Consider the following 23,270-nt stretch of genomic DNA (forward strand, 5'->3'; position numbering starts at 1 on the left):
GAGTTACATTAGAAGTCAACAAAGAACAATGAGTTCAATTATAGCTAAATGGAAAACAGTGGAGGAAAAAAATAGAAGATAGCACCATGGTTTACAACCGTTAATCATTGGGTACCAACCCTATTAGGAAGGATCACTGACATACATCCACTGAATAGAGTTATGAGCACTAGAAGAGGAAAGAAGTCAGTGTGGGAACAAAAGGAAGAGCTGACTCTAAAGTCAGAGGACCTGGAAGTAAATCCCTCTCCATACTCCCTGGCTCAGTTTCCTCATCTATAAAATGAAAAAGGTTGGACTATATGACTTCTGAGGTCCCTTCTAGATATTTATCTATGACTCCATGGTAGACTTCCATATAAATATATTTGTAGACACAAATACAGAATCACTGAAAATATTTGCTTTTAGCATCCACTTTGTTTTTAATATGTGCATTATTAGGTTGAACTCCTTTGAGGGGCTTTGAATATCCATCTCCTTGAGGAGGTCCAATAGTGTTTCAGAGCCTTGAAAATTGGCACAATGTCATTGGCAAACTGGGGCATAGGTGAGGGGCAATCATGGATGGAGAATGGCTTTTCTTTGAACCCTTTGGGTAGATTCTTCATAAAACTGATGAGCGACTGTAATGAGCATCAGTCTCTGTAGTGGACAAGCACCATAGAAAAAGATCTTCTAGGATAATGAATCTATAACAATTCAAAGATAATGAGCATATGCTTTGTTTACTAGATGTTCTGATGTTAGTAGATGACTCCTGGGTAGCATAGTGGATGGCGCTCTTCAGTCAACAAGTTATTTATTGTTCATTTTCTGTCATGCCCAGCTCTCCATGAGCATATTTGGGGCTTTCTTGGCAGAGTTACTGGAACAATTGGTCATTTCCTTCTCCAGCTCATTTAACAGATGAGGAAACTGAGACAAATGGTGTTAAGTGACACACAACTACCATGTATCTGAGGTTGGACTTGAACTCAAGATGAATCTTCTTTTTAATTTTTTTAAATTTTTATTTATTTTATTATTATTTTTTTATTTTATTATTTTTTTATCAAGATGAATCTTGAATTCAAGATGAACTCAAGATGACTCCAGACCCAGTACTCTATCCACTGTTCCACCTAGCAGTTACTGAGCATTAATTAAACACCTACTACTTGCCAAGCACTCTCCTAAGCATCATTTAGGACTCAAGTCATTTAAACTCTTTCAGCTTCAGTTTCCTCATCTGTAAAAAGGCACATAGGTATGGTTCTCCTTTCCACATTGTGACTTTCCCATTGTGAATGTGATATGTTGTGAGTAGGCAAAGGAAATCAAGTGAGAGTTTTGGGGGAGTTTCACAGAATCTGCAGAAAATATTTAAAAGCTGGCAGATGACACAGAAACAGGTTAGAAACTCAGAGATGCTTAAAATATATGCAAAGTATTATATATTATCAACATATTTTATATTTTAAAACCATAATAATTTAGAGTTCTTCTCTGGTATAAAGGGAAAGCCAACACATTTTATGTGTATTTTCCATATCAAGGGGGTACCATGCCCTGAACCCCCATGGTGTGGAAGAAATAATTTTCTAATAAAAGGTACAATAGCACCCACCTCACATGAAATATCAAATGTTTTGTCAACCAACATAAAAATGCCATATAAATGCTAGTTGTACTGATGATGACAACAATGATGGTGATGATGGAAAAGATGCTGAAGAAAAGGAAGATAATGATAACTTCCTGCCAGGTAGACAGCCCATTGGTTGATCCATAAGTTCCAATATCTTGGGGAAAATGCTACATATGGCTAATGAACTGGGTCCAAAAATGGAACAAGAGAAAGAGGTCAGAATGGATGGCTCACCTTTGAGAAATTGTACAGGACTTTCAATGACCCAGAGATGCTCAAATTTTTGACACCCATGTTGGAAGATGCCTTTGGTACTATCTATGAACTGTGTGACAAGTTGATCTTAGAAGGTTCAGGTGATCCAGAAGGTTTGTTTCTAGGCAACTTATTGTATATAAATTACAGGCGGCATCTGAGAAGTGCTACAAAGGTCATCCAGATATATGGGTTCGGAAAGGGAGCAGGGCCAGTCTTATTGCAAGGTCAGGAGTAAAGAATGCATAACACAAACATTTCAGTATGAGCTAAGAATAGTACAAGGATCAGAGGATGGTAGAGAGAAACCAATGAGAATCATGTTCCATGGGAAGGAATGGTCTGTCCTGGTTGATACCCTTATGCATCCCCTTCAGTATTCAAATACTTTATCAGCACTGTACTGATTTCCTGGTTTCCAGTTGATATTCTATATTGATTATTCATATATATGGGAAAGAGCTATTTTCATTGCAAAGATCGCAAGAGAGATCAGTGAGAGAAAACTGTGACTTGTAACCAAAGGGACCTGGGGCCTCCCTGATAGACATATCTACTCCTAATGACCATGAGGCATTTTCCATCCAATCATCTGGAGGAGGACCCAGAATCCTCCCATAGCATCAAGACTTCAGGCAGTAACTTCAATAGAATGCATTTGAGAGTTGACTCCAAATGAGATAAAACCTCTCCTACTGAAAGAAGAAAATTCTATGGAAATGGATTTCCAAACCTCTGTGGAAAATAAGGGCGGACATCAGGGGACTCCTCTTCCCCCATGGCCCTCAAACAAGAGACCAGATCATCAGGAAGCTGTGTCTGCTCTGGAAGACTCTCCCTGGAGGGGTTTTTTCCCAAGACCACCATGGCCTCCCTTTCAGTCTTCTTTGGCCCTACCATTGAACCACTTTCACTGTGGCCAAAAGTGAGGCCTGTTTCTTCTAGGGAGAAAAAGTCCCTTCCACCATTGAGACTGGAGCTGGAGAAAACTGGACTCGGACAGCTTCTGATCACCACATTCTTGCCCAGGCTCAAGGAATTGACTTGAGATTCAAGGGCTGAAACCCTCAGGTCATTGATCTCACGTGGAGGGTTCTCTGAAGTGAGCAAATTGGAAATCTGTGGTTTGTAACCAGTGTTGGGATCAGGGAGATAAGGAATGGTCACATCCACAGGCTGTGGGGTTTGCAGGTGCTCCCCAATTGCCATTAACTCTGTTGTGTTTTCCATTTTGGAGATCATGGGTTGGAATTCTTTATGAAGAAAGGTTTCTTCTATCTCTGCAATTATTGGATCTGGTTCAAGGAATGACTGGCTGGAATTATTCATAATAAATTCACTAATTTCCTAGAAGAGAAAAAAATGCATTATTTCTACAAAAGAAATCTAAGAAGTCCAAAATGAATGCTGAGCAGATTAGAATTCTGTCTCCATTCTGCTTTTCCTTGGCCTCTCTTCTCCTTTATCATTCTTTTCCTCATCTTATTTCCCCTCCATATTTCCTACCTTTGTTAACCAACAGACTGAATATTAATCCAGCACTTTTGTTATATATAAAATAGATGTGTATATAAATATATATTTGTAAATACATATATATGCATACATATGGATATAGGGTAACTTTAAAAAATTACAAATGCCCTTTTGGATCACACTATTAAAATACATGGCTATGTAAAAGATGACTAGGGATTAGTGAATTCCCTTAGCCAAAGCTGCAAATCTTATCAAGACCACAGTACATCATAGCTGAATTTGGTTGTAAAATGAAATGAAGTAGAAAGGAGGTTAACAAAAGACATGGGTCAGCCAGTAGACTCTGCCCCAAGGACCCAACAGGACCAAGATCTGTTTCTGCGCACCACTGAGCTCTTCCTATGGGTAGTCTTTTGCCACTCCTCATAGAGGATGCTCTCCTGGAAATCCAAAGAGACTCTCATTGGCTGTTTGAGAATGGAGACATCAGGGAAGTTCTCTGAACCTCAGGCTCTTCATTCTTATGAAAATGGGTATTCTATGCTTGAATCCTTTTCCTCCACCATGGAGGAAAACCATATTTAAATATCAGGTAATATTCCAAATGAAGGCCATACCTGTAGGTGACAACCTCTTCCTGAGTTATTTGGGAGCATCAAATGCGAAAGTGCATTTCCAGACCTCGGTCGTGTTAACATGTTAAATAATCATCTGCTTTTATTATTATGAAGAATGATCTCATAAAATAGAAGAATTGCATTATATATAGCTTGCCTATCTAGGGTGTGCTTGGGTAAGGAGGCTTACTTGATTTTGGATTGGCTTGAGAGATGCTGCCTACCAACTGCCTTCTCAGACTCAGAAAGCACCCAGCTTTCCCAGGTCTCCAGTGGAGAGAAGCATGGTGGCCTTGGGAGGGATACAAAGGTCCCTAGAGTTGGAAGGGGCCTCAGATGTTGGTTCCTTCCACCTGCTCACTTCATTTTAGTTCATTAGGTTTTATTTAATTTCCTTTTTTCCAATGAACAAAAATCCACTCTTCTAAACTAAACACTAGTAGCAAATATGCCCAGTCAAACACAACAAATTTCCTTGTCGCTCATGTCCAAAAACTACGTCTCCTTCTGCTCCCTGAGCCATTCCTTCTTCATCAGGGAGTAGGTGATCATTATGAGCTCCTGGGGTTGTGCCTGCCCCCTCATTTCACAGATGAGCAAACTGAAACCTGAGAATTTAAAATGATCTGTTCAAGGTCACACAAAGGATCCTATATCTGGAGCTGGGAGAGACCTCAGAGGTCATCTATTGAAGGCCTACAATATGCCTTAAAAGCTTCCTGACCAGATTAAACTATAACTAATAAGATAAGCAAAAATATAGCCAATGTAACAGATAATGTTAATTTATGGTTTTCCAAATCAATCAAAAATCTATTTGAATCTGATAACACTAGTTTAATCCAACTCCCTCATTTTACAGATGAGGAAACTGAGGCCTGGGGAGGTTAGTGACTTGTCCAAGGTCATACGATAGTAAATTTTAGAAACAGAATTTGAAGCTGGGTCCCCTATTCTTTTCACACTACAACACTGTCTGCTAAGCCGGATAAAGAACCCCTGCCCTCCGGCAGCTTACATTCTTTTGATAACTTTTTTGATAACTTTTTGATAACTTTTTTGTTTTTAGGTTTTTGCAAGGCAATGGGGTTAAGTGGCTTGCCCAAGGCCACACAGCTAGGTAATTATGAAGTGTCTGAGGTTGGATTTGAACCCAGGTTCTCCTGACTCTAAGTCCGGTGCTCTATTCACTGCACCACCTAGCTGCCCCAGCTTACATTCTTTTGGAGGAAAGTAACACAAACAGATAAGCAAATACATGCAAATATATTTGAATAGATTATAAATACAAGATACATGCATATATATATATATATTGAAATATATTCAGATCAGAGAAGTTCACTGGTATGAGGAGAGGGAATTCACAATTGAAGAATTAGCATATTCTTTTTGAAATATGGTAGACTGCAAGTTCACCAGGGAGGACCTAGAATCTGAACACTTGGGGCCAATGGACCACAGAATCCTCAGATCCCATTATTTAGAGGGGACCCTGCTGCTGTCTTGGACAGCCCATTCTTGAACAAGACTTTCCTTACTAATATCTCTAATAAGTGGTCCTCTAGACTTGTTTGAAGACCCCAAATGACAAGAAACCCATTATCTATCGAGACAGTTCATGAGAGGGGTTAGGGCATGATATCAATAGAGTAGCAACAAAGTTCACACATTTGGAGAGTTTCCAAAAATATGAACTATATTCAAAGTTTATTTTGAAGGACCAGGTGTTCTTCCTTGTGTCCTGAAGGACATATCAAAATAGGAAATTTCCAGTGAGGAAAGTCCCTCAACTGGTAGAGATTGCCACCTGCTCTTTTTTTCTTTTTTTTTTTAGGTTTTTGCAAGGCAAATGGGGTTAAGTGACTTGCTCAAGGCCACACAGCTAGGTGATTATTAAGTGTCTGAGACCAGATTTGAACCCAGGTACTCCTGACTCCAAGGCTGGTGCTTTATCCACTGCGCCACCTAGCCACCCCGCCACCTGCTCTTTACTGTGCAGGGTTAGTTGGGGTCCCAGAGGCCACTTGTCTAGAATGGCATAGCCTGGATATGTCAGAGAAGCAACTCGGACTCTGATGCACCCCACATTATTTTAGCCACTGTCACTCCTTGCCCCTTTGACATGTTTGTTTATTTGGGGTACATCATATACGATTATTTATCTTTAAATTAAAAATCCCTTTTAATATGATGAACATGACAAGTATGAACATTTCCCCATACAAGAAGACCGGAAAGCAAGAACTTCATATCTGTAGGGGAAAAAGTAGTTGTATTACGTTTGAATCTCACCTCTGACACTCACTCCCTTGTGAAACCTTGAACACTAGACCTCAGTTTCCTCCTCTAAGCAATGAAGGAGCTCAGTGTTCTGGGGGTTCCCTCCAGTTCCAGATCTATGATTCTATGATCTGAAACCATGAATCTCCAATATCTATAACATGGGTTTCTGTGGAATCATTATTTATTTCAAGTTGAATAGTAGTCCCAGCATCGTTCTGCTGTCTTTGCCTCCTTCTGAACCTGATGTTAGTTTTTAAGCAGATATGTTCACCAGAGAAGTATCCCACTTTTGACCTCCCCCCATCCCCAGTTGTGCCCTCCCCAAACTTTGGCAGCCCTTACCTGTAAGGTTTTCATGGCCCAACTATTTCTCACATTGGGAATGTCTTCATGAAGCCAATTGGGTAGGAACAATAAGAGTCTTCTTTTAATTCTTAAAAAAAAAAACCCCACCCCAAATGAAAGATTACAAGAAGTATTTGGCGTGGATTGTCTCATTCAATTCTAGCCAGATAGGAATATGGACAAATTGGAGAGTCCAGAGTGGTCTGGGTTGTTATGTTCACAATCACATTTACTAAGCTATTGGATCTTCATTTAAACTCTCTAGGTCTCAGTTTCCCTATCTGCAAAAGAGGGATGATAATGCCTATTATTCTGCCTTTTCTATAACCCTACTTCAAGGAAAGACTTTATAAATTTTGAGGTGCTATAGAAATGAGCGCTGTGACCATTGGTTCAGTCTTGTCCAACTCTCCATGACCCCATCTGGCATTTTCTTAGCAGAGACACTGGAGCGGTTTGTCCTTTCCCTCTCCAGCTCATATTACAGAGGAGGAAACTGAGGCAACAGTTTACGTGACTTGCCCAGGGTCACACAGCTGGTAAGTGTCTGAGGCCAGATTTGAACTTGGGAAGATGAGTTTTCTTGACTCTAAGCCCAGCATTCTATGCCCTATGGCACCCCATAGCTTCCTAATACTCATAGTCCAGCCAGACTGTCTCTCTCTCTCTCTCTCTCTCTCTCTCTCTCTCTCTCTCTCTCTCTCTCTCTCTCTCTCTCTCTCTCCCCCCCCCCTTCCCTCTCTCTCTCTCTCTGGGGTCAGTCTAAGAACCAACCTTTTCAACTCTCCATGTCTTTGTGTCACAGTCGGTCTGCTGACTTCTCAGAATAAGATGGTTAAATGCACAAAATATAATATGTAAGAATACAGAGGATTATCAATAGGATTGATATATTCATTTAGGGTTATCAATTATGCTGAAATATCCTGGAATCAAGAAGACGTGAGTTCAGATCCAACCTCAGATATTTACTAGTTGTGAAAACCTTAAGCACATTACTTAATCCATTTGCCTCAATTTCCCCAACTGTAAATCAGAATACTAATAGGCTCTACCTCCCAGGATTGTTGTAAGGATGAAATGAGATCCAATTTATAAAGTGCTCAGCCTAGGATCTGGCATATTATAGGCATAAATACTTTCCCCCTTTTCTTTCTCCCTTTGAATTATTTTTTTTAAACCATGGTTTTGGAACTCTGGTTAAGCCCCTTCCTCCTTAGAATGTAAGTCTGTTTTTGACCCCTTTTTTGTATTCCCAGTACCAGGGACACAGTGGGTGACTAACAAATGCATGTTGACTTGAGAAAGTCACCAAAATTTTAATTTTAATAAATTTCAGATTATAAACTTTATTCCTGATCTCCCCCCTCCCCCTACAGCCTCCCCCCTTTCCCCATCATCTTGGATCTGCTGGGAACATATAGTGTATATGCCCCCAAAATGTGGGTGTTCTCTCACCCAGCTGAACTGTAAGATCCTTGAGGACACAGACTGCCTTGAAGCTGACTTTGTACCCCCCCCACACACACACTTGGAAGGTAGATGTTTATCAATTGATAAGGACTGAACCCGACCAAAGCCTTATAGAAGCTTGGGAGGTGCTGGGCTCCCCCTCTCCTTTGGACCATTGTTGGAAGTGTTTTCCACGCTTATTTCCATTTCTGTTTCCTATATGAGGATTTGGCAAACAATTCCCAGTTGATCATTAGATAACAGGATATGTTCCTATGTATAACAATTAGCTTGCTTTAGAATCATGTTCCTCTCTGTCTTTGTCTCTCTCCTCTCTGTTTCTCTCTCTGTCTCTCTGTCTCTGTGTCTCTCATCTCTGTCTCTGTCTCTGTCTCTCTCTGTCTCTTTGTCTGTCTGAAAACATATTAATAAATTCAAAAACATTTCCTGTCCCAGCCCTGTACCTCTCTTTGCCAACTGAAGGTTGGGCTTTGGTGACCCGTTTTCCTCCTTGCCCTGTGAAACTAATTGGGACTCTTTGGTTGGTGGCCCACATGTTAATGATTTTCTGTTGAGTCTGGTTAAAGACCAAGTCTCCCAGGGCTTCTGCGGGGCTTAATTACAGGCAGCTGAAATGATGGAGCAGGTGCTGCGCCTGGCTCTTAGCAGCTTGGTGAAAATGATTCTATCTGGGTCATTTAATGCTTGAAATGTTATTACAGAATAACATGTAGTTATTCTCTAGTCTAAGAACAGAAGCCTCTCCTCTGCCACAAGGAACCTCAGCTGAAAGACCTCAAGGGAGGGTGGGTGCCCCCTTCTCAAGGTAGCCTATTCCCATGAAGGACAGATGCTGGGAAGACTTGTCTGACATCAAGCCAAAACTCTCCTCTCTGTACTTCCCCCATTGTTCCTGGCCTTGACCTCCAGGAAAACAGGACAATCTAATCCTCTCAGTGACCCCCATGTTCCCTCCTGCCTTCCCACCCCCCAGTCTGAGCTAGGTCTTCCCACTTCCTCTTGCCAATCCTCATAGGGCACAAATCCCACCCCTGCCCACTTACTTTCCTCATAATAATTCCATGAGAGAGAGCACTCACATAAAAAGGATTATCTCTATTTTACATAAAATGAAACTGAGATCCTAGTTTTAAAAATCAAGTTTGGCAACTGGCTTCCTCATGGACACCCTTAGGAAGTGGCACAACCAGTATACATGCACAGGTCCTCTGATTGCACATCCCAAGAGACTTCCAGTACAGAAACTCCCCAGTTCCCCAGTAGGACTGACCCACTTCTTCTGTAGGTGGCAATGACATTGGTGCGTTGTCTCCCCAAACTAGAAGATTCCTCCCCTTTCACTCCTTCTTCCCTGCCCCCTCCCCACCCTTCCCCAACCTCAACTATAAGGCGATTGCCCCCAAACCCAGAAAGAAGTATTTCCTTTTAGAAATTATGATGATGCTTTGAACAGGATAGTTATATAAAGTGCATTCCAAAGAAACCACAAGAACTCCAAAAAATGTTTCCATAGTTGGGGTCATCTTCAGTTCTGACCATCCCAAATATTCCTACAAAGATCTGATCCCATCGTCTTTATTGTTGTTGGTTTAAATACATTTTCTTTTATAAATAAGAAAAAACAGTAAAGTTATTTTTTCTTGATGGAAAAACAAATGAGTGGTATTTTGTTTAAAGAAGAAAGAAACTTCAACCCCTCAACCTGACCCCAGCCCTATGCATTTGAGATGATAAAAACTTTGATGTGCTGAGGATGGTCTAAACTATGTCTCACTCAGAGTGTATTTATTCTGTCTATACTTGCACCTGTTGTCTCTTCTGATAGGCAATAAGCTCCCTGAGGACAAGCAAGGACTCCTTCATTCACTTACCAAAGCCTTAATTCTTAGGAGTTTAGGCATCTACTAAATGTTTATTTATTTTTTTTTTTGCAAGGCAATGGGGTTAAGTGGCTTGCCCAAGGCCACACAGCTAGGTGATTATTAAGTGTCTGAGGCCAGATTTGAACTCAGGTCCTCCTGACTCCAGGGTTGGTGCTCTATCCACTGCACCGCCTAGCTACCCCCTACTAAATGGGTTTTTTCCTGGTATATTTGAGTCAACTTAAGAAAGTAATTCTACAGTTGAGGGAGAAAAGTCAGAGCAATTGTTGGATGTGTAGCCAAAATATCTAGGCAATGGATTAAATTTTTTCCCTACACAATCGATTGGCTGACCAAATACAATTTGGTCTTGTGTAGACAGACATCAATTGGGTGTTTGGTGACCTGGAGTTGGAGGTAGGAGTATGGTGGGTGGATTGACAGGTAATGTCCTGGACCACTTACCTGACTCTAAGTGATTGTTTAAATATCACAGTCAAAAAAAGAGCAGACAGCACAGTGAGACAGAGGACTGTTCCAGACAGAAGCCCAGTGGTGGGATTTCTATTTCCTGAAAAGGGGGAAAAAGACAATCGCTTAGTTTTTGCTGCGGCTGAATAATGACCAAGTCTGCTTTCTCTCTTCAGCATGTACAGTAGAGACTGGACATCTCTGCAAGGGGCAGGGGTGAGAAGAATGGGGATTCTGCTTTATGGACTTCTGTCTTGATAGCTTGTCCCATATTAGAGACTGTAATAGTGAATTCCAGAGCAAGGAGCCATGAAGCGTCAGTAGATGGGGGAAACCACTGCAAATGGATGGGAGCGACCAATGGAGGGATGTTGAGTGTGAGCTCAAGGAATAAGGGCAATGGTATAAGGAGGCGGTGATAATGGTGCTCCCCTCTCTTGCCAGATTGGAGGACTGATTCCCCATACCTACTATTTGTGTCCATTGAAAAAGAAAATTAAGTGAAAAAAATAAAAATTGGATTTGTTGCAGCCCCCAATAGAAGAGAAGGTCCTGGAAGGAAGAAGGCTTTTCTCTTTTATCTTTGTATTCCAGGAGATGAAGAGACAGTGTCTCATTTAGACCCTCGAGAGCATCACCCAGTGCTACCTGACTGACTCTCAATAGACCCCACCCCCATTCACAGATAAAGACTCTGTGTTTCTCCCTGGGATCTGCAGCGTTTAGCCCAAGGTCTGAACAAATAGACATAAAATCTGGTTCCATTCCAAGCAAACTTTTCTGGTTTGAGAAAACAATGACCGGGAGGAAAAGGCTAAAATAGCATACTGGAAGTAAACCAATCCACTTCTGTGAGTGTATGTGACCTTGGGTAAGTCACTTCAACCTGATCGCCTCCCATCCAGGGTCATCTCCAGTTCCACTGACCCAGATGGCTCTGGAGGAGAAAGTGAGGCACCCTCACAGTCCATTCACTCAAATCCAACTCACTGGCATCATCTGCCCCTGATGTCATGGTCTTCTTCGAGAATGAAGGACAACATTATTATGAGTATTATTATGAGTAGTTATTGACAATCTGTTTTACTTGCTTTGCAGGTGAGTGCATTGGGAAGAGGAGAGGGGATTTTTTTTTGAAATATGATCTCTTCCGTCAGTTTCAACAATAATATCATTGATAGACCAAGTATAAGAATGAACATTCAAATTACTCTTTAGTTTCTTTTTTCTTTTGTGCACAGGGGAAATAAGTAAGGTTTTTCTTTGCAAACAACCTCTCACTTCAGAAAACTTGCTTGTGTGGAGGGCTGGTGACAGAAGGTTTCTTCTAGAGGTGAGATTCTGGAAATGTGGTCAGGGTTAGCACCTTTCTCTGCTTGTGTGTGCAGCTTTTGTTGGGATTCTTTTTTACTTAAGCACCTTATTTGGTTTGTCTGACCCATGAGAGAATTCCCAGTCGCCCTTCACAGGTAGCAAAACTAACTTCTGTGGTGGCTGTGGCTTTAGTCTGGCCTTTTTGCCGTTATTGTCATCATTTTTAACCTTCTTGGAGAAGCAAATAATATTCATGTCCAATTTGCCTCCATTTTCAAGGTAAAAAGATCATACCTTCTAATTCGGTGAAAAGAGCACTCTATGGGACTTAACAGAAATAGAGGATTGAGCCCCAAGTTCATTATTGGCATATCAATATTGCCTTTCCACTAGATTATAAAAGCGGGAATACTTTTGGAGGTGAATACCTTTGTTTATCCATCCATTCAAATCCAACTTTCTATCCACCTACCCGGCTAACCTTTCATCCATCCATCCATCCTTCTCTGCTTTCCCACTCAACATTGCTGAGCATCTCCATACCTACTCCATCTATAGAGAATATTGTGCTGGAATGTTGATTATGTTGATTTACTTTATCCTTGAGGAATTTTTAACACTACCCCCCCCCAGGAATACAAGTGTCTTGAAGCCAGAAACTTGTTTTCCATGTTTGCTTCAGCAGCCAGCACAGTGACTTTCACATAGTCGACATGTGATGCTTCTTGGCTTGGCACGGAGTGGATGGAAGAGATCACTGGATTCAAATGCATTAGAATTAGAATGCAACATAGAAGTCATCTAGTCCATCCCTAGTCACCCCCCTTTTCAGAGAGCAAAGCTGAGGCCCAGAAGAGTGAAATTCCCATCAAGAATAGACAAGATAAGTGGGGTTTGAATCCAGGTTCCTAAATCCTGTGCTCTGTCACCAAGGACTGGTTAGGTCTGTGTAACCTGTCGGGGTTAACCTAGAAACAGCTGCATCAGACTAGCCTTGTGCTTGTAATTGGGGAGAAACATAATGTGTGGTCCTTAGATTGGAGCAGTGTCTCCTGTGACAACCTAGGAGACAAAGTTGGCGAAGGTGGCCAAGATAATTGGGTGGATTCAGCATCCTGGGGTGTTTTACGGTCAGACCTGAGAAGGAATCATTCATGCTCCCATGGCAACTCCAGTCAATCAATAAACATTTATTAAGTATCTGCTTTGTGTCGAGCTCTCTTCTAGGTCCTAATAATCCAAAAACAAAGAATGAAACTATTCCTCCTCTCTAAGAGTTGACATTCTAGCTTGGCAGGTGGCCCTTGATGGATCCTTGATTCTTGATGACTCAGGGATCTGGGCTTGACTCTGTCTCATAATTTTATCAGTTACTTGGAGAATGGCATAGAGGACACTTTAAGTTTACCTATCTTCAGTCAATGGTGGGGTGACCTTTTGTCAGGGATGTTCTAGAGGGATCCTGGTAAAGTCCACAGGCACCAAAGCCCCTGCTGACATTGAGATTTTATAATTTGATAAATCTTACAAAGCTGACCAGACATTTTGTAGTGGGAACAGAATGGTGATTGTGACTGCTTGACATAGTAAACTTATTTTTAGTTGATAAAAAAAATCAAGTCATTCAATTGATCTTTCCTGAGTTGTTTTTTAAATGAGACTCCTTCTCCAGGCTGCCTCCGGGCCTTCTCTCCCATGACCCAGAAAGACTCTTCATCTTGGAGGCCCTTCAATTTCTTTTGACATTACAAATATGGAGAACACAATCTATTTATTTATTATCTCTCAAATTCATCATCTTTCCAACCCACTACTTTCTAAGCTCAAATATTTCTTTGTCAGGGAGAATAGTGAAGGTCTTCCTTGATTTCTCTTAATCTGACCTCATGAGGACACCAGAGAACTGTTCTGGAAGCCTCTTTGCACTTGCTACATCTTTCCCTATCAGCAATGAAATTTCCTCAATGAAATCTTTTATTTTTGTTCCTCAGTTTCTCATTTGTCATATAGAACAACCTCTTGCTCTCTTTCTTGCTCTCATGGGATACTCATTTTATTTAAGTTGGGGTTTTTTTTGCAAGGCAAATGGAGTTAAGTGGCTTGCCCAAGGCCACACAGCTAGGTGATTATTAAGTGTCTGAGGCCAGATTTGAACTCAGGTCCTCCTGACTCCAGGGCCGGTGCTCTATCCACAGCACCACCTAGCCACCCTGGGATACTCATTTTAATTCTTCAGGAACTTTTCTAGTTTCAGTTGTATTGATATGCAGCAACACTGTTAGGATTTTGGCTTTAACAAGATGAGCTATCATCTTGGAGGGAAACATGGGATCATAAAGAAGCTTTGGTATTTCCTGAAGGCTATCTATCCCACTCTTTCCTCTTCAGCTCCTAAATCAATTCAATGGTCTGCGATGCTTCCCTGACACATACGAAGACCCTTATTCAGGCCAATGCTCATGCTGTGCACTGCAACTATACTTAGTTCAGAATTGGGAGAATCCTGTCCATGCAGCTTTGACTTATGCCTCAATTTGGGAAGTTTAAAATACAACTAGTCCCATCGTTTGTGCAGCTTATTAGGAATGGTCAGGGAGTGGGTTGAGCATTGAATGAATGTTGACCATTCAGAAAAGTCTTAGGTCAGCCAAGAAAACTTGCCTGGTGAAAGTGCTTATCGGTGGCCAACCAAAGGTAGACAGCAATACGGTGGATCTCCTGAATGACCCAGGGTGACCATCCTAGCTCTTTGCTGATTCATGTTAACTGTTCTTTGATGTATGACCAGTTTAGAGTTAAAGGGAGGAGGAGTCCCAAGCTCTGCCCTGAAGACATTGATATCAACTGGGTGAGAAGATAATGAATCATAAAAAGATGACCCATATCTTTATTTCCTCAAAAGATTCATCATTTTGTATAAGTGAATACTATTCAGCAAGAAGGACTGCTTGCTGGCGGGAAAGTAATAAGAAATTTGAGAGAAAGTAGCCAGAATTTGTGATAGAAAGACAGAGGAAATTCGAGTATCTGGCTAAATGCCCCATCTTGTTTAGGAAGCTGGTTCTAAAGGGTTCAGAGAAAGGTTAGCACATTCTTTGGTTTCAAATTTTATAGAGAAGTCATCCTAGGATGGGAACTTTTCAAGGAAGAAAGTCCAAAGATCCAAAAATAATGCCATTGAGGAAGAGAAGGGTGAGCTGTCCAAAGAGATCGAGTTAGATTTTTTTGACAAAGTTATTAGAGTGATAGCTTAATGAAATTCTGTGGACATTATTTACCCAGATTTCAGTAAAGAATTTAATAAAGTCTTTCATGTCATCACTGTGGGGGAAAAAAGAATGAGCTGCATTTTGGGTCCAGTTGCATGAATCATGATGAGACCTAAAGAGTAGTTATTAAAGATTCTGTGTCTATTTGGGGGACACTGCCATTGGGGGAGTATCCCAAGGAGAGAATTGCCCTCCCAGGCTCACAACCAAATTGTCATCCTCAACTCCCAACTCTCAGCCCCACAGTCAATCAGTCACCAAACCTTGCCGGTTCTAACCCTCCAACAGCTCTGGCAGTTGAGTGACGGTTAGACTAGAAACTCTCTGAGGACAGGAACTGGTTTGGCATTTTTTAGTACTGTTGACTCTGAATCCCACAATCTTCCCTTGGCACCTAAATATTTCTGAGTTCAATTTCCAATATCAACACTTGCTAGCTCTGTGGCCCTGGACCAGTTACTTAACTTCTCTGGACCTCAGTTTCCTCTTCTTAAAGAATAAGAATGAGAATGGCACTTGAACTACTCACTTTGTAGGGCAGATGTGAGCCCTAAAGAAATGTGAACTATTATATTATTATTATAATCTTTTTTTTAGGTTTTTGCAAGGCAGATGGGGTTAAGTGGCTTGCCCAAGGCCACACAGCTAGGTCATTATTAAGTGTCTGAGGTCGGATTTGAACCCAGGTCCTCCTGACTCCAAGGCCAGTGCTTTATCCACTGCCACCTAGCTGCCCCTTATATTATTATAATCTTGAAAGCACTAAGGAAATAGGAACTATTATAGGATTCTTACCAGAAGTCAAAAAATCTTTAAAGATGGAAGCATTTGGAGATCCAATATGACGAAGTTCATCTTGGAATGATTTCAAGGAGACCTGGGCAACTTGGAGAATGAGAAAACAATGTTAGCGTGGTGACATTACGCCTGCAATGGAAGATTCACCTGAAAACCAGTTTCTCTGCTTGCCTGGTGATGATGGAAGTAAGCCAGCATCTTTTACTGCCTTGGAAGTTACATGAAAGGAAAGAAGTTTTAAATAGATATTTCTGAGCAGGGAAATCAGAAGGAAAAGCATGGGTCACCCGGCCCATAAAAACCACTTCTCGGGTCAAGAAGACTAGAATGTGGCTTCATTGATCTTGCAAGCGGTTGGGCTGAAAGCATGGATGGAGCTGAATTTCCTAAGGCCATGACACCTGGCTCAAAAGTTGTCTTGCTCAAGGCTCCTCCCTGGAGGTGTAGTCATAATGCTCAGTTTCCTTGAATCTCTAAAGCTGCCTGGCCTCACCCTTCCATAGCTGTCAGGAGGCTGCTCCCCCTCTCTTGGCTCTGCACAAGCTGCCCAGGTTTGTTCAACCTGCATTTTGGAGATCTCAAGGCAGGGCAGGGATCCCTGACTCCCAGCCTTCACGATGAACCCCTCTGTGAAAGTCCTCACGGATCACTACTAAAAGATTCTAAAAAGCAGGGGCTGTAGGAAAAGGGAAGGAGAAAAGGAAGGAGGAAGAGAGGATTTTTAACAATAAATTTTCTCTGACTCCTCATGATTGTCCTTTCAAAGCTGCCCAAGATTAGGTCAAGGATGGTTCCCCCTAGACAGACAGGAGAAATTCCAAAGAGTGGTTTTAAAAATCAGCTCTCTCATCATTTAGGAGGCTACATGGTTCATCAGAAATAATTTCACTCTGGAATAAGAACTTGGGTTCAAATTCCATTTTTGATGATTATAACTGGGTGACTTTGGACGAGTCACTTGACTATCCCATGTTTCCAACTGTTTATTTGTAAAATGAGAGGCTTTGAGCTAGGAGATCTCTAAATCGGTGCTCCTTAAACCTTAATGATTCTGTCAATCTCATATTTTGAATTGTACGGTATCCAAAATTATCCCTTCAAAAATGTATACTTAGGGACATGGAAAACAGAGTCCCCACAAAGTTCACACCACGTCATCTCCCCAGGCAGAGTGCTTTTAAAACTGGGCTTACAGATCTCTGAAAAACAAGCTTTGTCCAATCTCGGTGGAATTTCTTTGGGAATAGCTCAACGGTGAATGGGTCTCTGCTAAACGGCTTCCTGAACATAATGAAGAGACCATTTTGCTAAGAGAACCACAAAGCAGGACTGAAAGGGTCTTTCCTGTTGCAAGAAAAGAACTTCCTCATTATTCGTATTTTCCGACATAAAAAAGGAAACGGATTTCTTTGTTTCAAAATTATTCCTTGAAATATGACTTTGCTTTCAATTCTTTCCTACTGTGCTTCTGTTTTGGAATTGTGGGAATTATTAAGTCATGGAATTTTTATAGGCATCATCACAATACTCCAGTACAAAAGAATTTTCATATAATAATACTATCTATCTCACTGCATCCTCACAATAACTGGTTATCTTCATTTTACCAATGAAAGTATGAAATAATCATGAACCTGAAGTCAGGAAAACTGAGTTCAAATTCAACCTGCAAACTCAGATGCAGTTTTTTTTCAAGGCAATGGGGTTAAGTGACTTGCCCAAGGCCACACAGCTGGGTAATTATTAAGTGTCTGAGGGAAGATTTGAACCTAGGTCCTCCTGACTCCGGGGCCGGTGCTCTATCCACTGCACCACCTAGTCACCCCAGATGCAATTTTAAATTTTGGCAGCTAGTGTAACTATTAAAATTTAAACCTGCACTTAACCTCTGACTGCTCAGTTTGCCCATCTGTAAAATGGGAATGATCGGATCGCCATTGTGAGGATTAGAGACAGAGTATTTCTACTTTGCCAGCCTTGAAGAGCTATTATAAATCATAACTATTGCTATTATTAGTAATTCTATACTTACATAAATTTTATTTAAGATTGACAAGGTGCTTTAAATGAATCATCTTACTTAAGCCTCCAGACAGCCCAATTATTTTGCTAATGAGGAAATGGAGACTGAGAGATGAAATGATTTGCTCAGGATTACACATAGAAGGTGTCTGACGTGAAATTTTGGACTCAAGGGTTTGTGATGGACGTTGGCTGGAAAAAGGGTTACCTAGTGTCTGTCTGATCTTTGTTACTTCACTGTTCTAAGCGCCAGCTTCCTCATCTGTGAAATGGCACCATAATATCTTTGCACCTCCCCAGATCCCCCCCAAGGACATTCTGAACATTATTATATTTTCAAAAGATCTGCATATTTTAGGATGCTATTTAAATGTCAGCTCTGCCTCCAATAAACGTTTAACACGTTGGAGACAGAGAATAGCCTCTCGATCGAGGATGCTTTCAGTTTAATAGGGAAGAGATATCAGTACTGAGATAATTCAATTGCAATAATCCATCAACAGGGGAAAGTAAATGTGACATGATTCCTGAAGCATAGAGAGAGGATTTGCATCTTTTGAGTGTTGGATGAAGACAGGTGATGTTACTGCCCAGGAAATGCCTTGCAATTAGTCTAAAATATCAGCCGAACTTCCAGGTCTAACCAAGATGTCCCTAAAGAATTTCAAAGTATTAATAGTTTTAATTGCTATTAGTTGTAAGTGCTATTAAAGTTTAACACAGCACTGGACTTTGGAGACATCGTGTTTCTAAAAAGAGCAATTCATCCAACAGGAAATTTGAGAAAGAGATGAACCAGCCTCAGGTGAAAAGGCTTCATTCTGGAAGATTCCATTCATTAGAGGGAATTGCCATTGTCAGCAAAGAGAGAGTGTCACAGACACTTTGATGTATAAACCTGGGGAAGTCTCTTCAGTGCCTCAGTTTCCTCATCTGTAAAATGGGACCAACATTTTCTGTCAAGGAGAAAAGGTAGCTTTTTTGTTTTTGCAAAGCAATGGAGTTAAATAGTTTGCCCAAGGCCACACAGCTAGGTAATTGTTAAATGTCTGAGTTCGCATTTGAACTCAGATCCTGCTGACTCCAGGGTCGGTGCTCTATCCACTGCGCCACTAGCTCCCCCCTCTCAAAGTGATTTTTATTAATGCACTGAACCTAATTAATTCAGCCTAATTGGGTTTGAATGAACCCAAAGCGCCTTCCCAGTCCATTTGGCCCAATTTTCCGAAGCAGCCGGACCCATCACATCCGTTTTAGGGAGATGCTGAAGTAGGAAGGGATCCTTTCACTAGAGAATCCCCAGGTACAAGCCCCGGAGAGGCTGGCAATGGAGAGAGGAAGCTTGTGCTGCGGGCATCTGCTGCCACCTGGTGGCCCGACCAGGAGACCATTGCCCAGCCAGGACTCAGACCCATCTGAAGTTGAGATGATGGATTCCGAGCTGGAGGGACTGGCAAGGTCAGCTAGTGTCAGGGGGTGGGGAACTGGGGCTCAGAGAGGTTAGCATCCCTTGCCCAGGTGGGTCAAGACCTCATTTGGGCCGGGCAGTGTGTTCTGCAAGAGAGACGTCCAAAGTCAAAATCCAGGTAGTGCCTGTCTTCAAAGAGCTTGCATTCCAATGTATTCACAAGGAACCACCTTGTGAATGGATGAAAGCGCTGGCCTTAGAGAAGTGAAATCCTGGGGAGGAGGCCTGCCTTCTGCCTGGCTATGTGACAGTAGACAAGTTTCTGACCCCTTCCATGCCCCAGACAAGTCTCTTGGATTGCAGAGAAGGGGTCAATCTATTTTGCTTCCCCGACAGACCCAACATCATCGCCATGACAGGTGCCATCCAGAAGAAGAAAAACTCAATAATAATTTAAAACAAAGTAAAAGCAATTTCAAGAGGGAGAGACCCCCAACCATCTGAGGAAGGCATCTGGGGACTCAAAGAGACTGATCAGAGGGTCATAGACTTTGATCTGGAAGGATCCTTTGGGATTGTCTAGACCAACCCTCTCATGTTACAGCTGAAAAAAACTGAAGGAGGCCACATAGCCTTGTCCAGAATCTCAGGACTGGTCCGTGCAAGGTTAGTTTTCTGATTCTGAATCCAACTCTCTTTCCACGGTCCCCACAACAGTCACCATCTTTAAAGGTCTTCTGAAGTGTTTAATCTAAAACACATACTTAGCCTCGATGGCCAACCCAGTCCCTTCCTCTTTTTCCAGTCTTCCTAATACTTCAGCCTTCCACAATGGACTTTTCAATCAGGTGACAAGGGCCTCCTAGAAACCATCTCTGGACTCTGGAACATTCTCCTTTTCTCCTCTCTGCCTCCTAAAGCCTGTAGGAAATTTTCTGAAGTCTTCCGCCTTCCTTTAGGAATTTATTTCCTATTTTTCTGATTAGTCCTTGTTCATGTGTGTTTGCTGGCTTTGTCTCCTATTAAACTGTAATCTCCCTGAGGGCAGGTCTGTCTTTTGCCTTCTTGTATCCTCAGGGCATATTGTGTGGAGCTTAATAAATGCTCTCTGACTGACTAAATCTTCCAATAGTATCATGGGTTTAACATCCAGTCTAAGTGAAGTTGGTGCTTTTTAAACCAGGAAGTTTAAATTGTCCTTCACTTAGAGGGACAATTTTAGGAAGGAGAAAAATTGTAGAGATATTTTTAAGAATTTAAATGTGTGGATCATGATGAGAGAGACTAGGGTCTCTGCAGTTATATCTCTCAAATGAAAATACAGTGGTTTTCCTCTTGTATTTGACTAGGGGATTACATCTTCTGCACATAGAAGTAAATAAAAAAGAATATTCAAAATAATCCAAAGTAATCTGAAGAGGGAGGCAGTCCAGGAAATCAGAGAAGGCTTTATGGAGGAGGCGGCTCCTGAACAGTGTTCTGAAGGAACAGGGGGGTTTTCAAGGGGCAGTGATGGGGGGGCAGCCTTGGCTCTTCCCTCTCACTCATCTCCTCCCCTGTGCCAATCAGTTAGCTCTTCTGGGAGAATAATCATCTTTCAGTGGCCTGTGGTGTTGCCCATAGCTCCTTCCTCATCCAAAGCTAAGCATACAATTATCAAGAGAGGGGTAGAAACCATTGAACATGAAAGTTGTTTGTTCCGCTCATTTTTTTTCCTACAAAGGGAAATGATTTTTCTTTCAGTAAATTATGAAGGAGTGAAACTACAGTTTGAACCCCAATGAGCTAGCTTGCAGGAAGCTTCTTAGATCTGGAAGGGGCCTCAGCAGCCATCGAGGCTGGCCTGTTCCTTGACAGAAGTCCCAGGACAATCCAAGCTTCCCGCTGAAGCCCTTCACAAAGAGGGGTATCTGGGTCCATCAGAAACAGCTCCTTCTGCTTTGGGACACCTCTGATTTTTAGCAAGTTTCCCCCTTTTTATTGAGTTGCAGACACTTCTGCCCTCTTAGTCTTCCTAAAGTCATTCTAAGGATTTCTTGAAAGACAAGAAAATAATAGATCAGATTGTCCAGAACTGGTTAAAAGGAAAGTTTCAGAGACCATTCTCTCCACCATGTTAGATTGCGCTTTTTGCTCTGACAAATTGGCTGGTAATAATGCATATTCTATAACCCCTTAAAAGTTCCTGCCCCACTAAGATACTAGTGAAGTAGATAGTACTAATAATAGTAAAATATTCAAACATTCCAATTTGTGATCTCATTGATATGGCCGTTCCCTTCAACAATGCAAATAGCAGCAGCCCATCCATGTCTGCCCATCCTGCATGATGAAGAAGAGGAAGACTTGAGTTCAAATTCACCCTTAGATACATACTATCTGCATGGCAATGGGCAAGTCACTGCACCCTACTTGCCTCAGTTTCCTCATCTGTAAAATGAGGAAGGGCTGAACCTAATGGGCTATTTGGTTCTTTCTAGCTCTAAATTTATGATCCTAAATTCACCGAAAGTCATTCACCCAATATCCTGGCAACCTTACTCACTTTCTCTTGATACAGAGAAAAGATTAATAGTGTAATAATAATAATAATAATAATAGTAATAATAATAAAACTACTATAAGGTTTGCAAAATGCTCTCATTGGATCTTCAGATATCCCTGGGATGTTGGTGCTGTAATTATCCCTGTGTGAGGGGGCTAAGGCAGAAAATTTACTGATCTATGACTCAAACATACAGCACCTCCAATTTACAGATGAGGGGATTGAATCTTAGAGAAATAAATCTTAGAGAAAATTAGAAAAAATACATGCCTCAATAACATATATTTGTTGTTCAGTTGAATCTAATTCTTGATGACTCTGGGGACCACAAACCATCAAAGGGGTTTTCTTGGCAGGGATACTGAAGTGGTTCACCATGTCCTTCTTCAGTGATAATACAAATAAACAAGTTTCAAAACAATGCTGACCCTAAGTCTTTTTTTTTTTGGTCAGGGGTTTGAATAGAATTTTATTTTTTCCCTTAATTACATCTGCATTCAATAAATGTTTCCATAATCCCCCTCAAAAAAAAACTGAAAAAGAATCACACTTAGCCAGAGATACAGTATAAAGAAACATCATAATGCACAAATGAACCAGAATTCATCATCTGTATGGAAATCTGTTGGCCTGTTCTGGGACCTTTAGTGATCAATGCTTCCTTATGTACCAGCTAGTGGACATCTGGAGCAGCCAGTTTAATGCCTCTCCCTTTTCTTCTGGGGACACCAGGACGGTCCCCAAATCCTCAGGGTGGCTAACAAGGAGGGTGGGGTGAGTGGGTGCATTTTCTCCTCCCGACCCAGAGAAGATCTGATCTTGCTCTACTCTTGACCTTGGCAAGGGCTGGAACTCTCTGGAATAAGGAGTTCCTCCACACCGACACCAATGTAGAGTGCTGCTATGAACCTGATGAGGACCCTCTCCAAACTTCCTTGTCAGGTCCCAAGTATGGAGAAATACATACTCACATGGTCAGGAATGCTTTGAATACTGAAGAAAAATTCCTAGGCTAGGACTGAAAAACTGAATTCTGGGAAAAGGAACCTAAGTGGCCTGGAAGAAGCAGATTGTCACACGGTGAGAGTTTTACTAGAAGCCAAAAAATGGAGCCGAATGTTGAGAGAAATGAAGAGTCAGAGGAGAAGCCCCCTGTGAATCCTCAGGGAGTGGCCCTGCCTCCGGGGCATTCACCACAGGTCTGGGAGGAAGGCCGGGTCCCTGCCTCCTGTCACTACCTGCCCTAAATGGTGTCTTTAAAATGATCACTGCATGTGTATGTGTGTATGTGTGTGTGTGTGTGTGTGTGTGTGTGTGTGTATGGAGGAGGGGGATGTAGGCTTGTACTAGCAACCTGAATGTCTGAAAACAAAGAAATCCCTGTTGTTGATGGTTCCCATGCATATCTCCGTGGCACAAGTGAATCAACAGCCAGTTGACTGGACCTTTCCCATCGCTTGTCTCTGGTGAGAGGAGACCAAGACCAAGGTTTCCTT

The 23,270-nt window shown here is 41.7% G+C and overlaps 1 protein-coding gene across 1 annotated transcript in view; it reads right to left on the bottom strand.

Annotated features, from left to right (window-relative positions):
- Window positions 1–2,526: 2,526 nt before the first annotated feature.
- IL23R (interleukin 23 receptor) overlaps window positions 2,527–23,270 on the bottom strand; it is a 61,851-nt gene continuing 41,107 nt past the window's right edge. Inside the window, exons 7-10 of the mRNA XM_074221225.1 lie at window positions 15,797–15,886; window positions 10,413–10,518; window positions 6,610–6,700; window positions 2,527–3,232 (exon numbers count right to left, since the gene is read on the bottom strand). Of these exons, the coding sequence (XP_074077326.1) occupies window positions 2,597–3,232; window positions 6,610–6,700; window positions 10,413–10,518; window positions 15,797–15,886 (923 nt within the window). The 3' untranslated portion in view covers window positions 2,527–2,596. The remainder of the gene's footprint in view (window positions 3,233–6,609; window positions 6,701–10,412; window positions 10,519–15,796; window positions 15,887–23,270) is intronic.

Source organism: Macrotis lagotis, chromosome 2 (assembly GCF_037893015.1).
Source record: "Macrotis lagotis isolate mMagLag1 chromosome 2, bilby.v1.9.chrom.fasta, whole genome shotgun sequence".
NCBI classification, from domain to species: domain Eukaryota; kingdom Metazoa; phylum Chordata; class Mammalia; order Peramelemorphia; family Peramelidae; genus Macrotis; species Macrotis lagotis.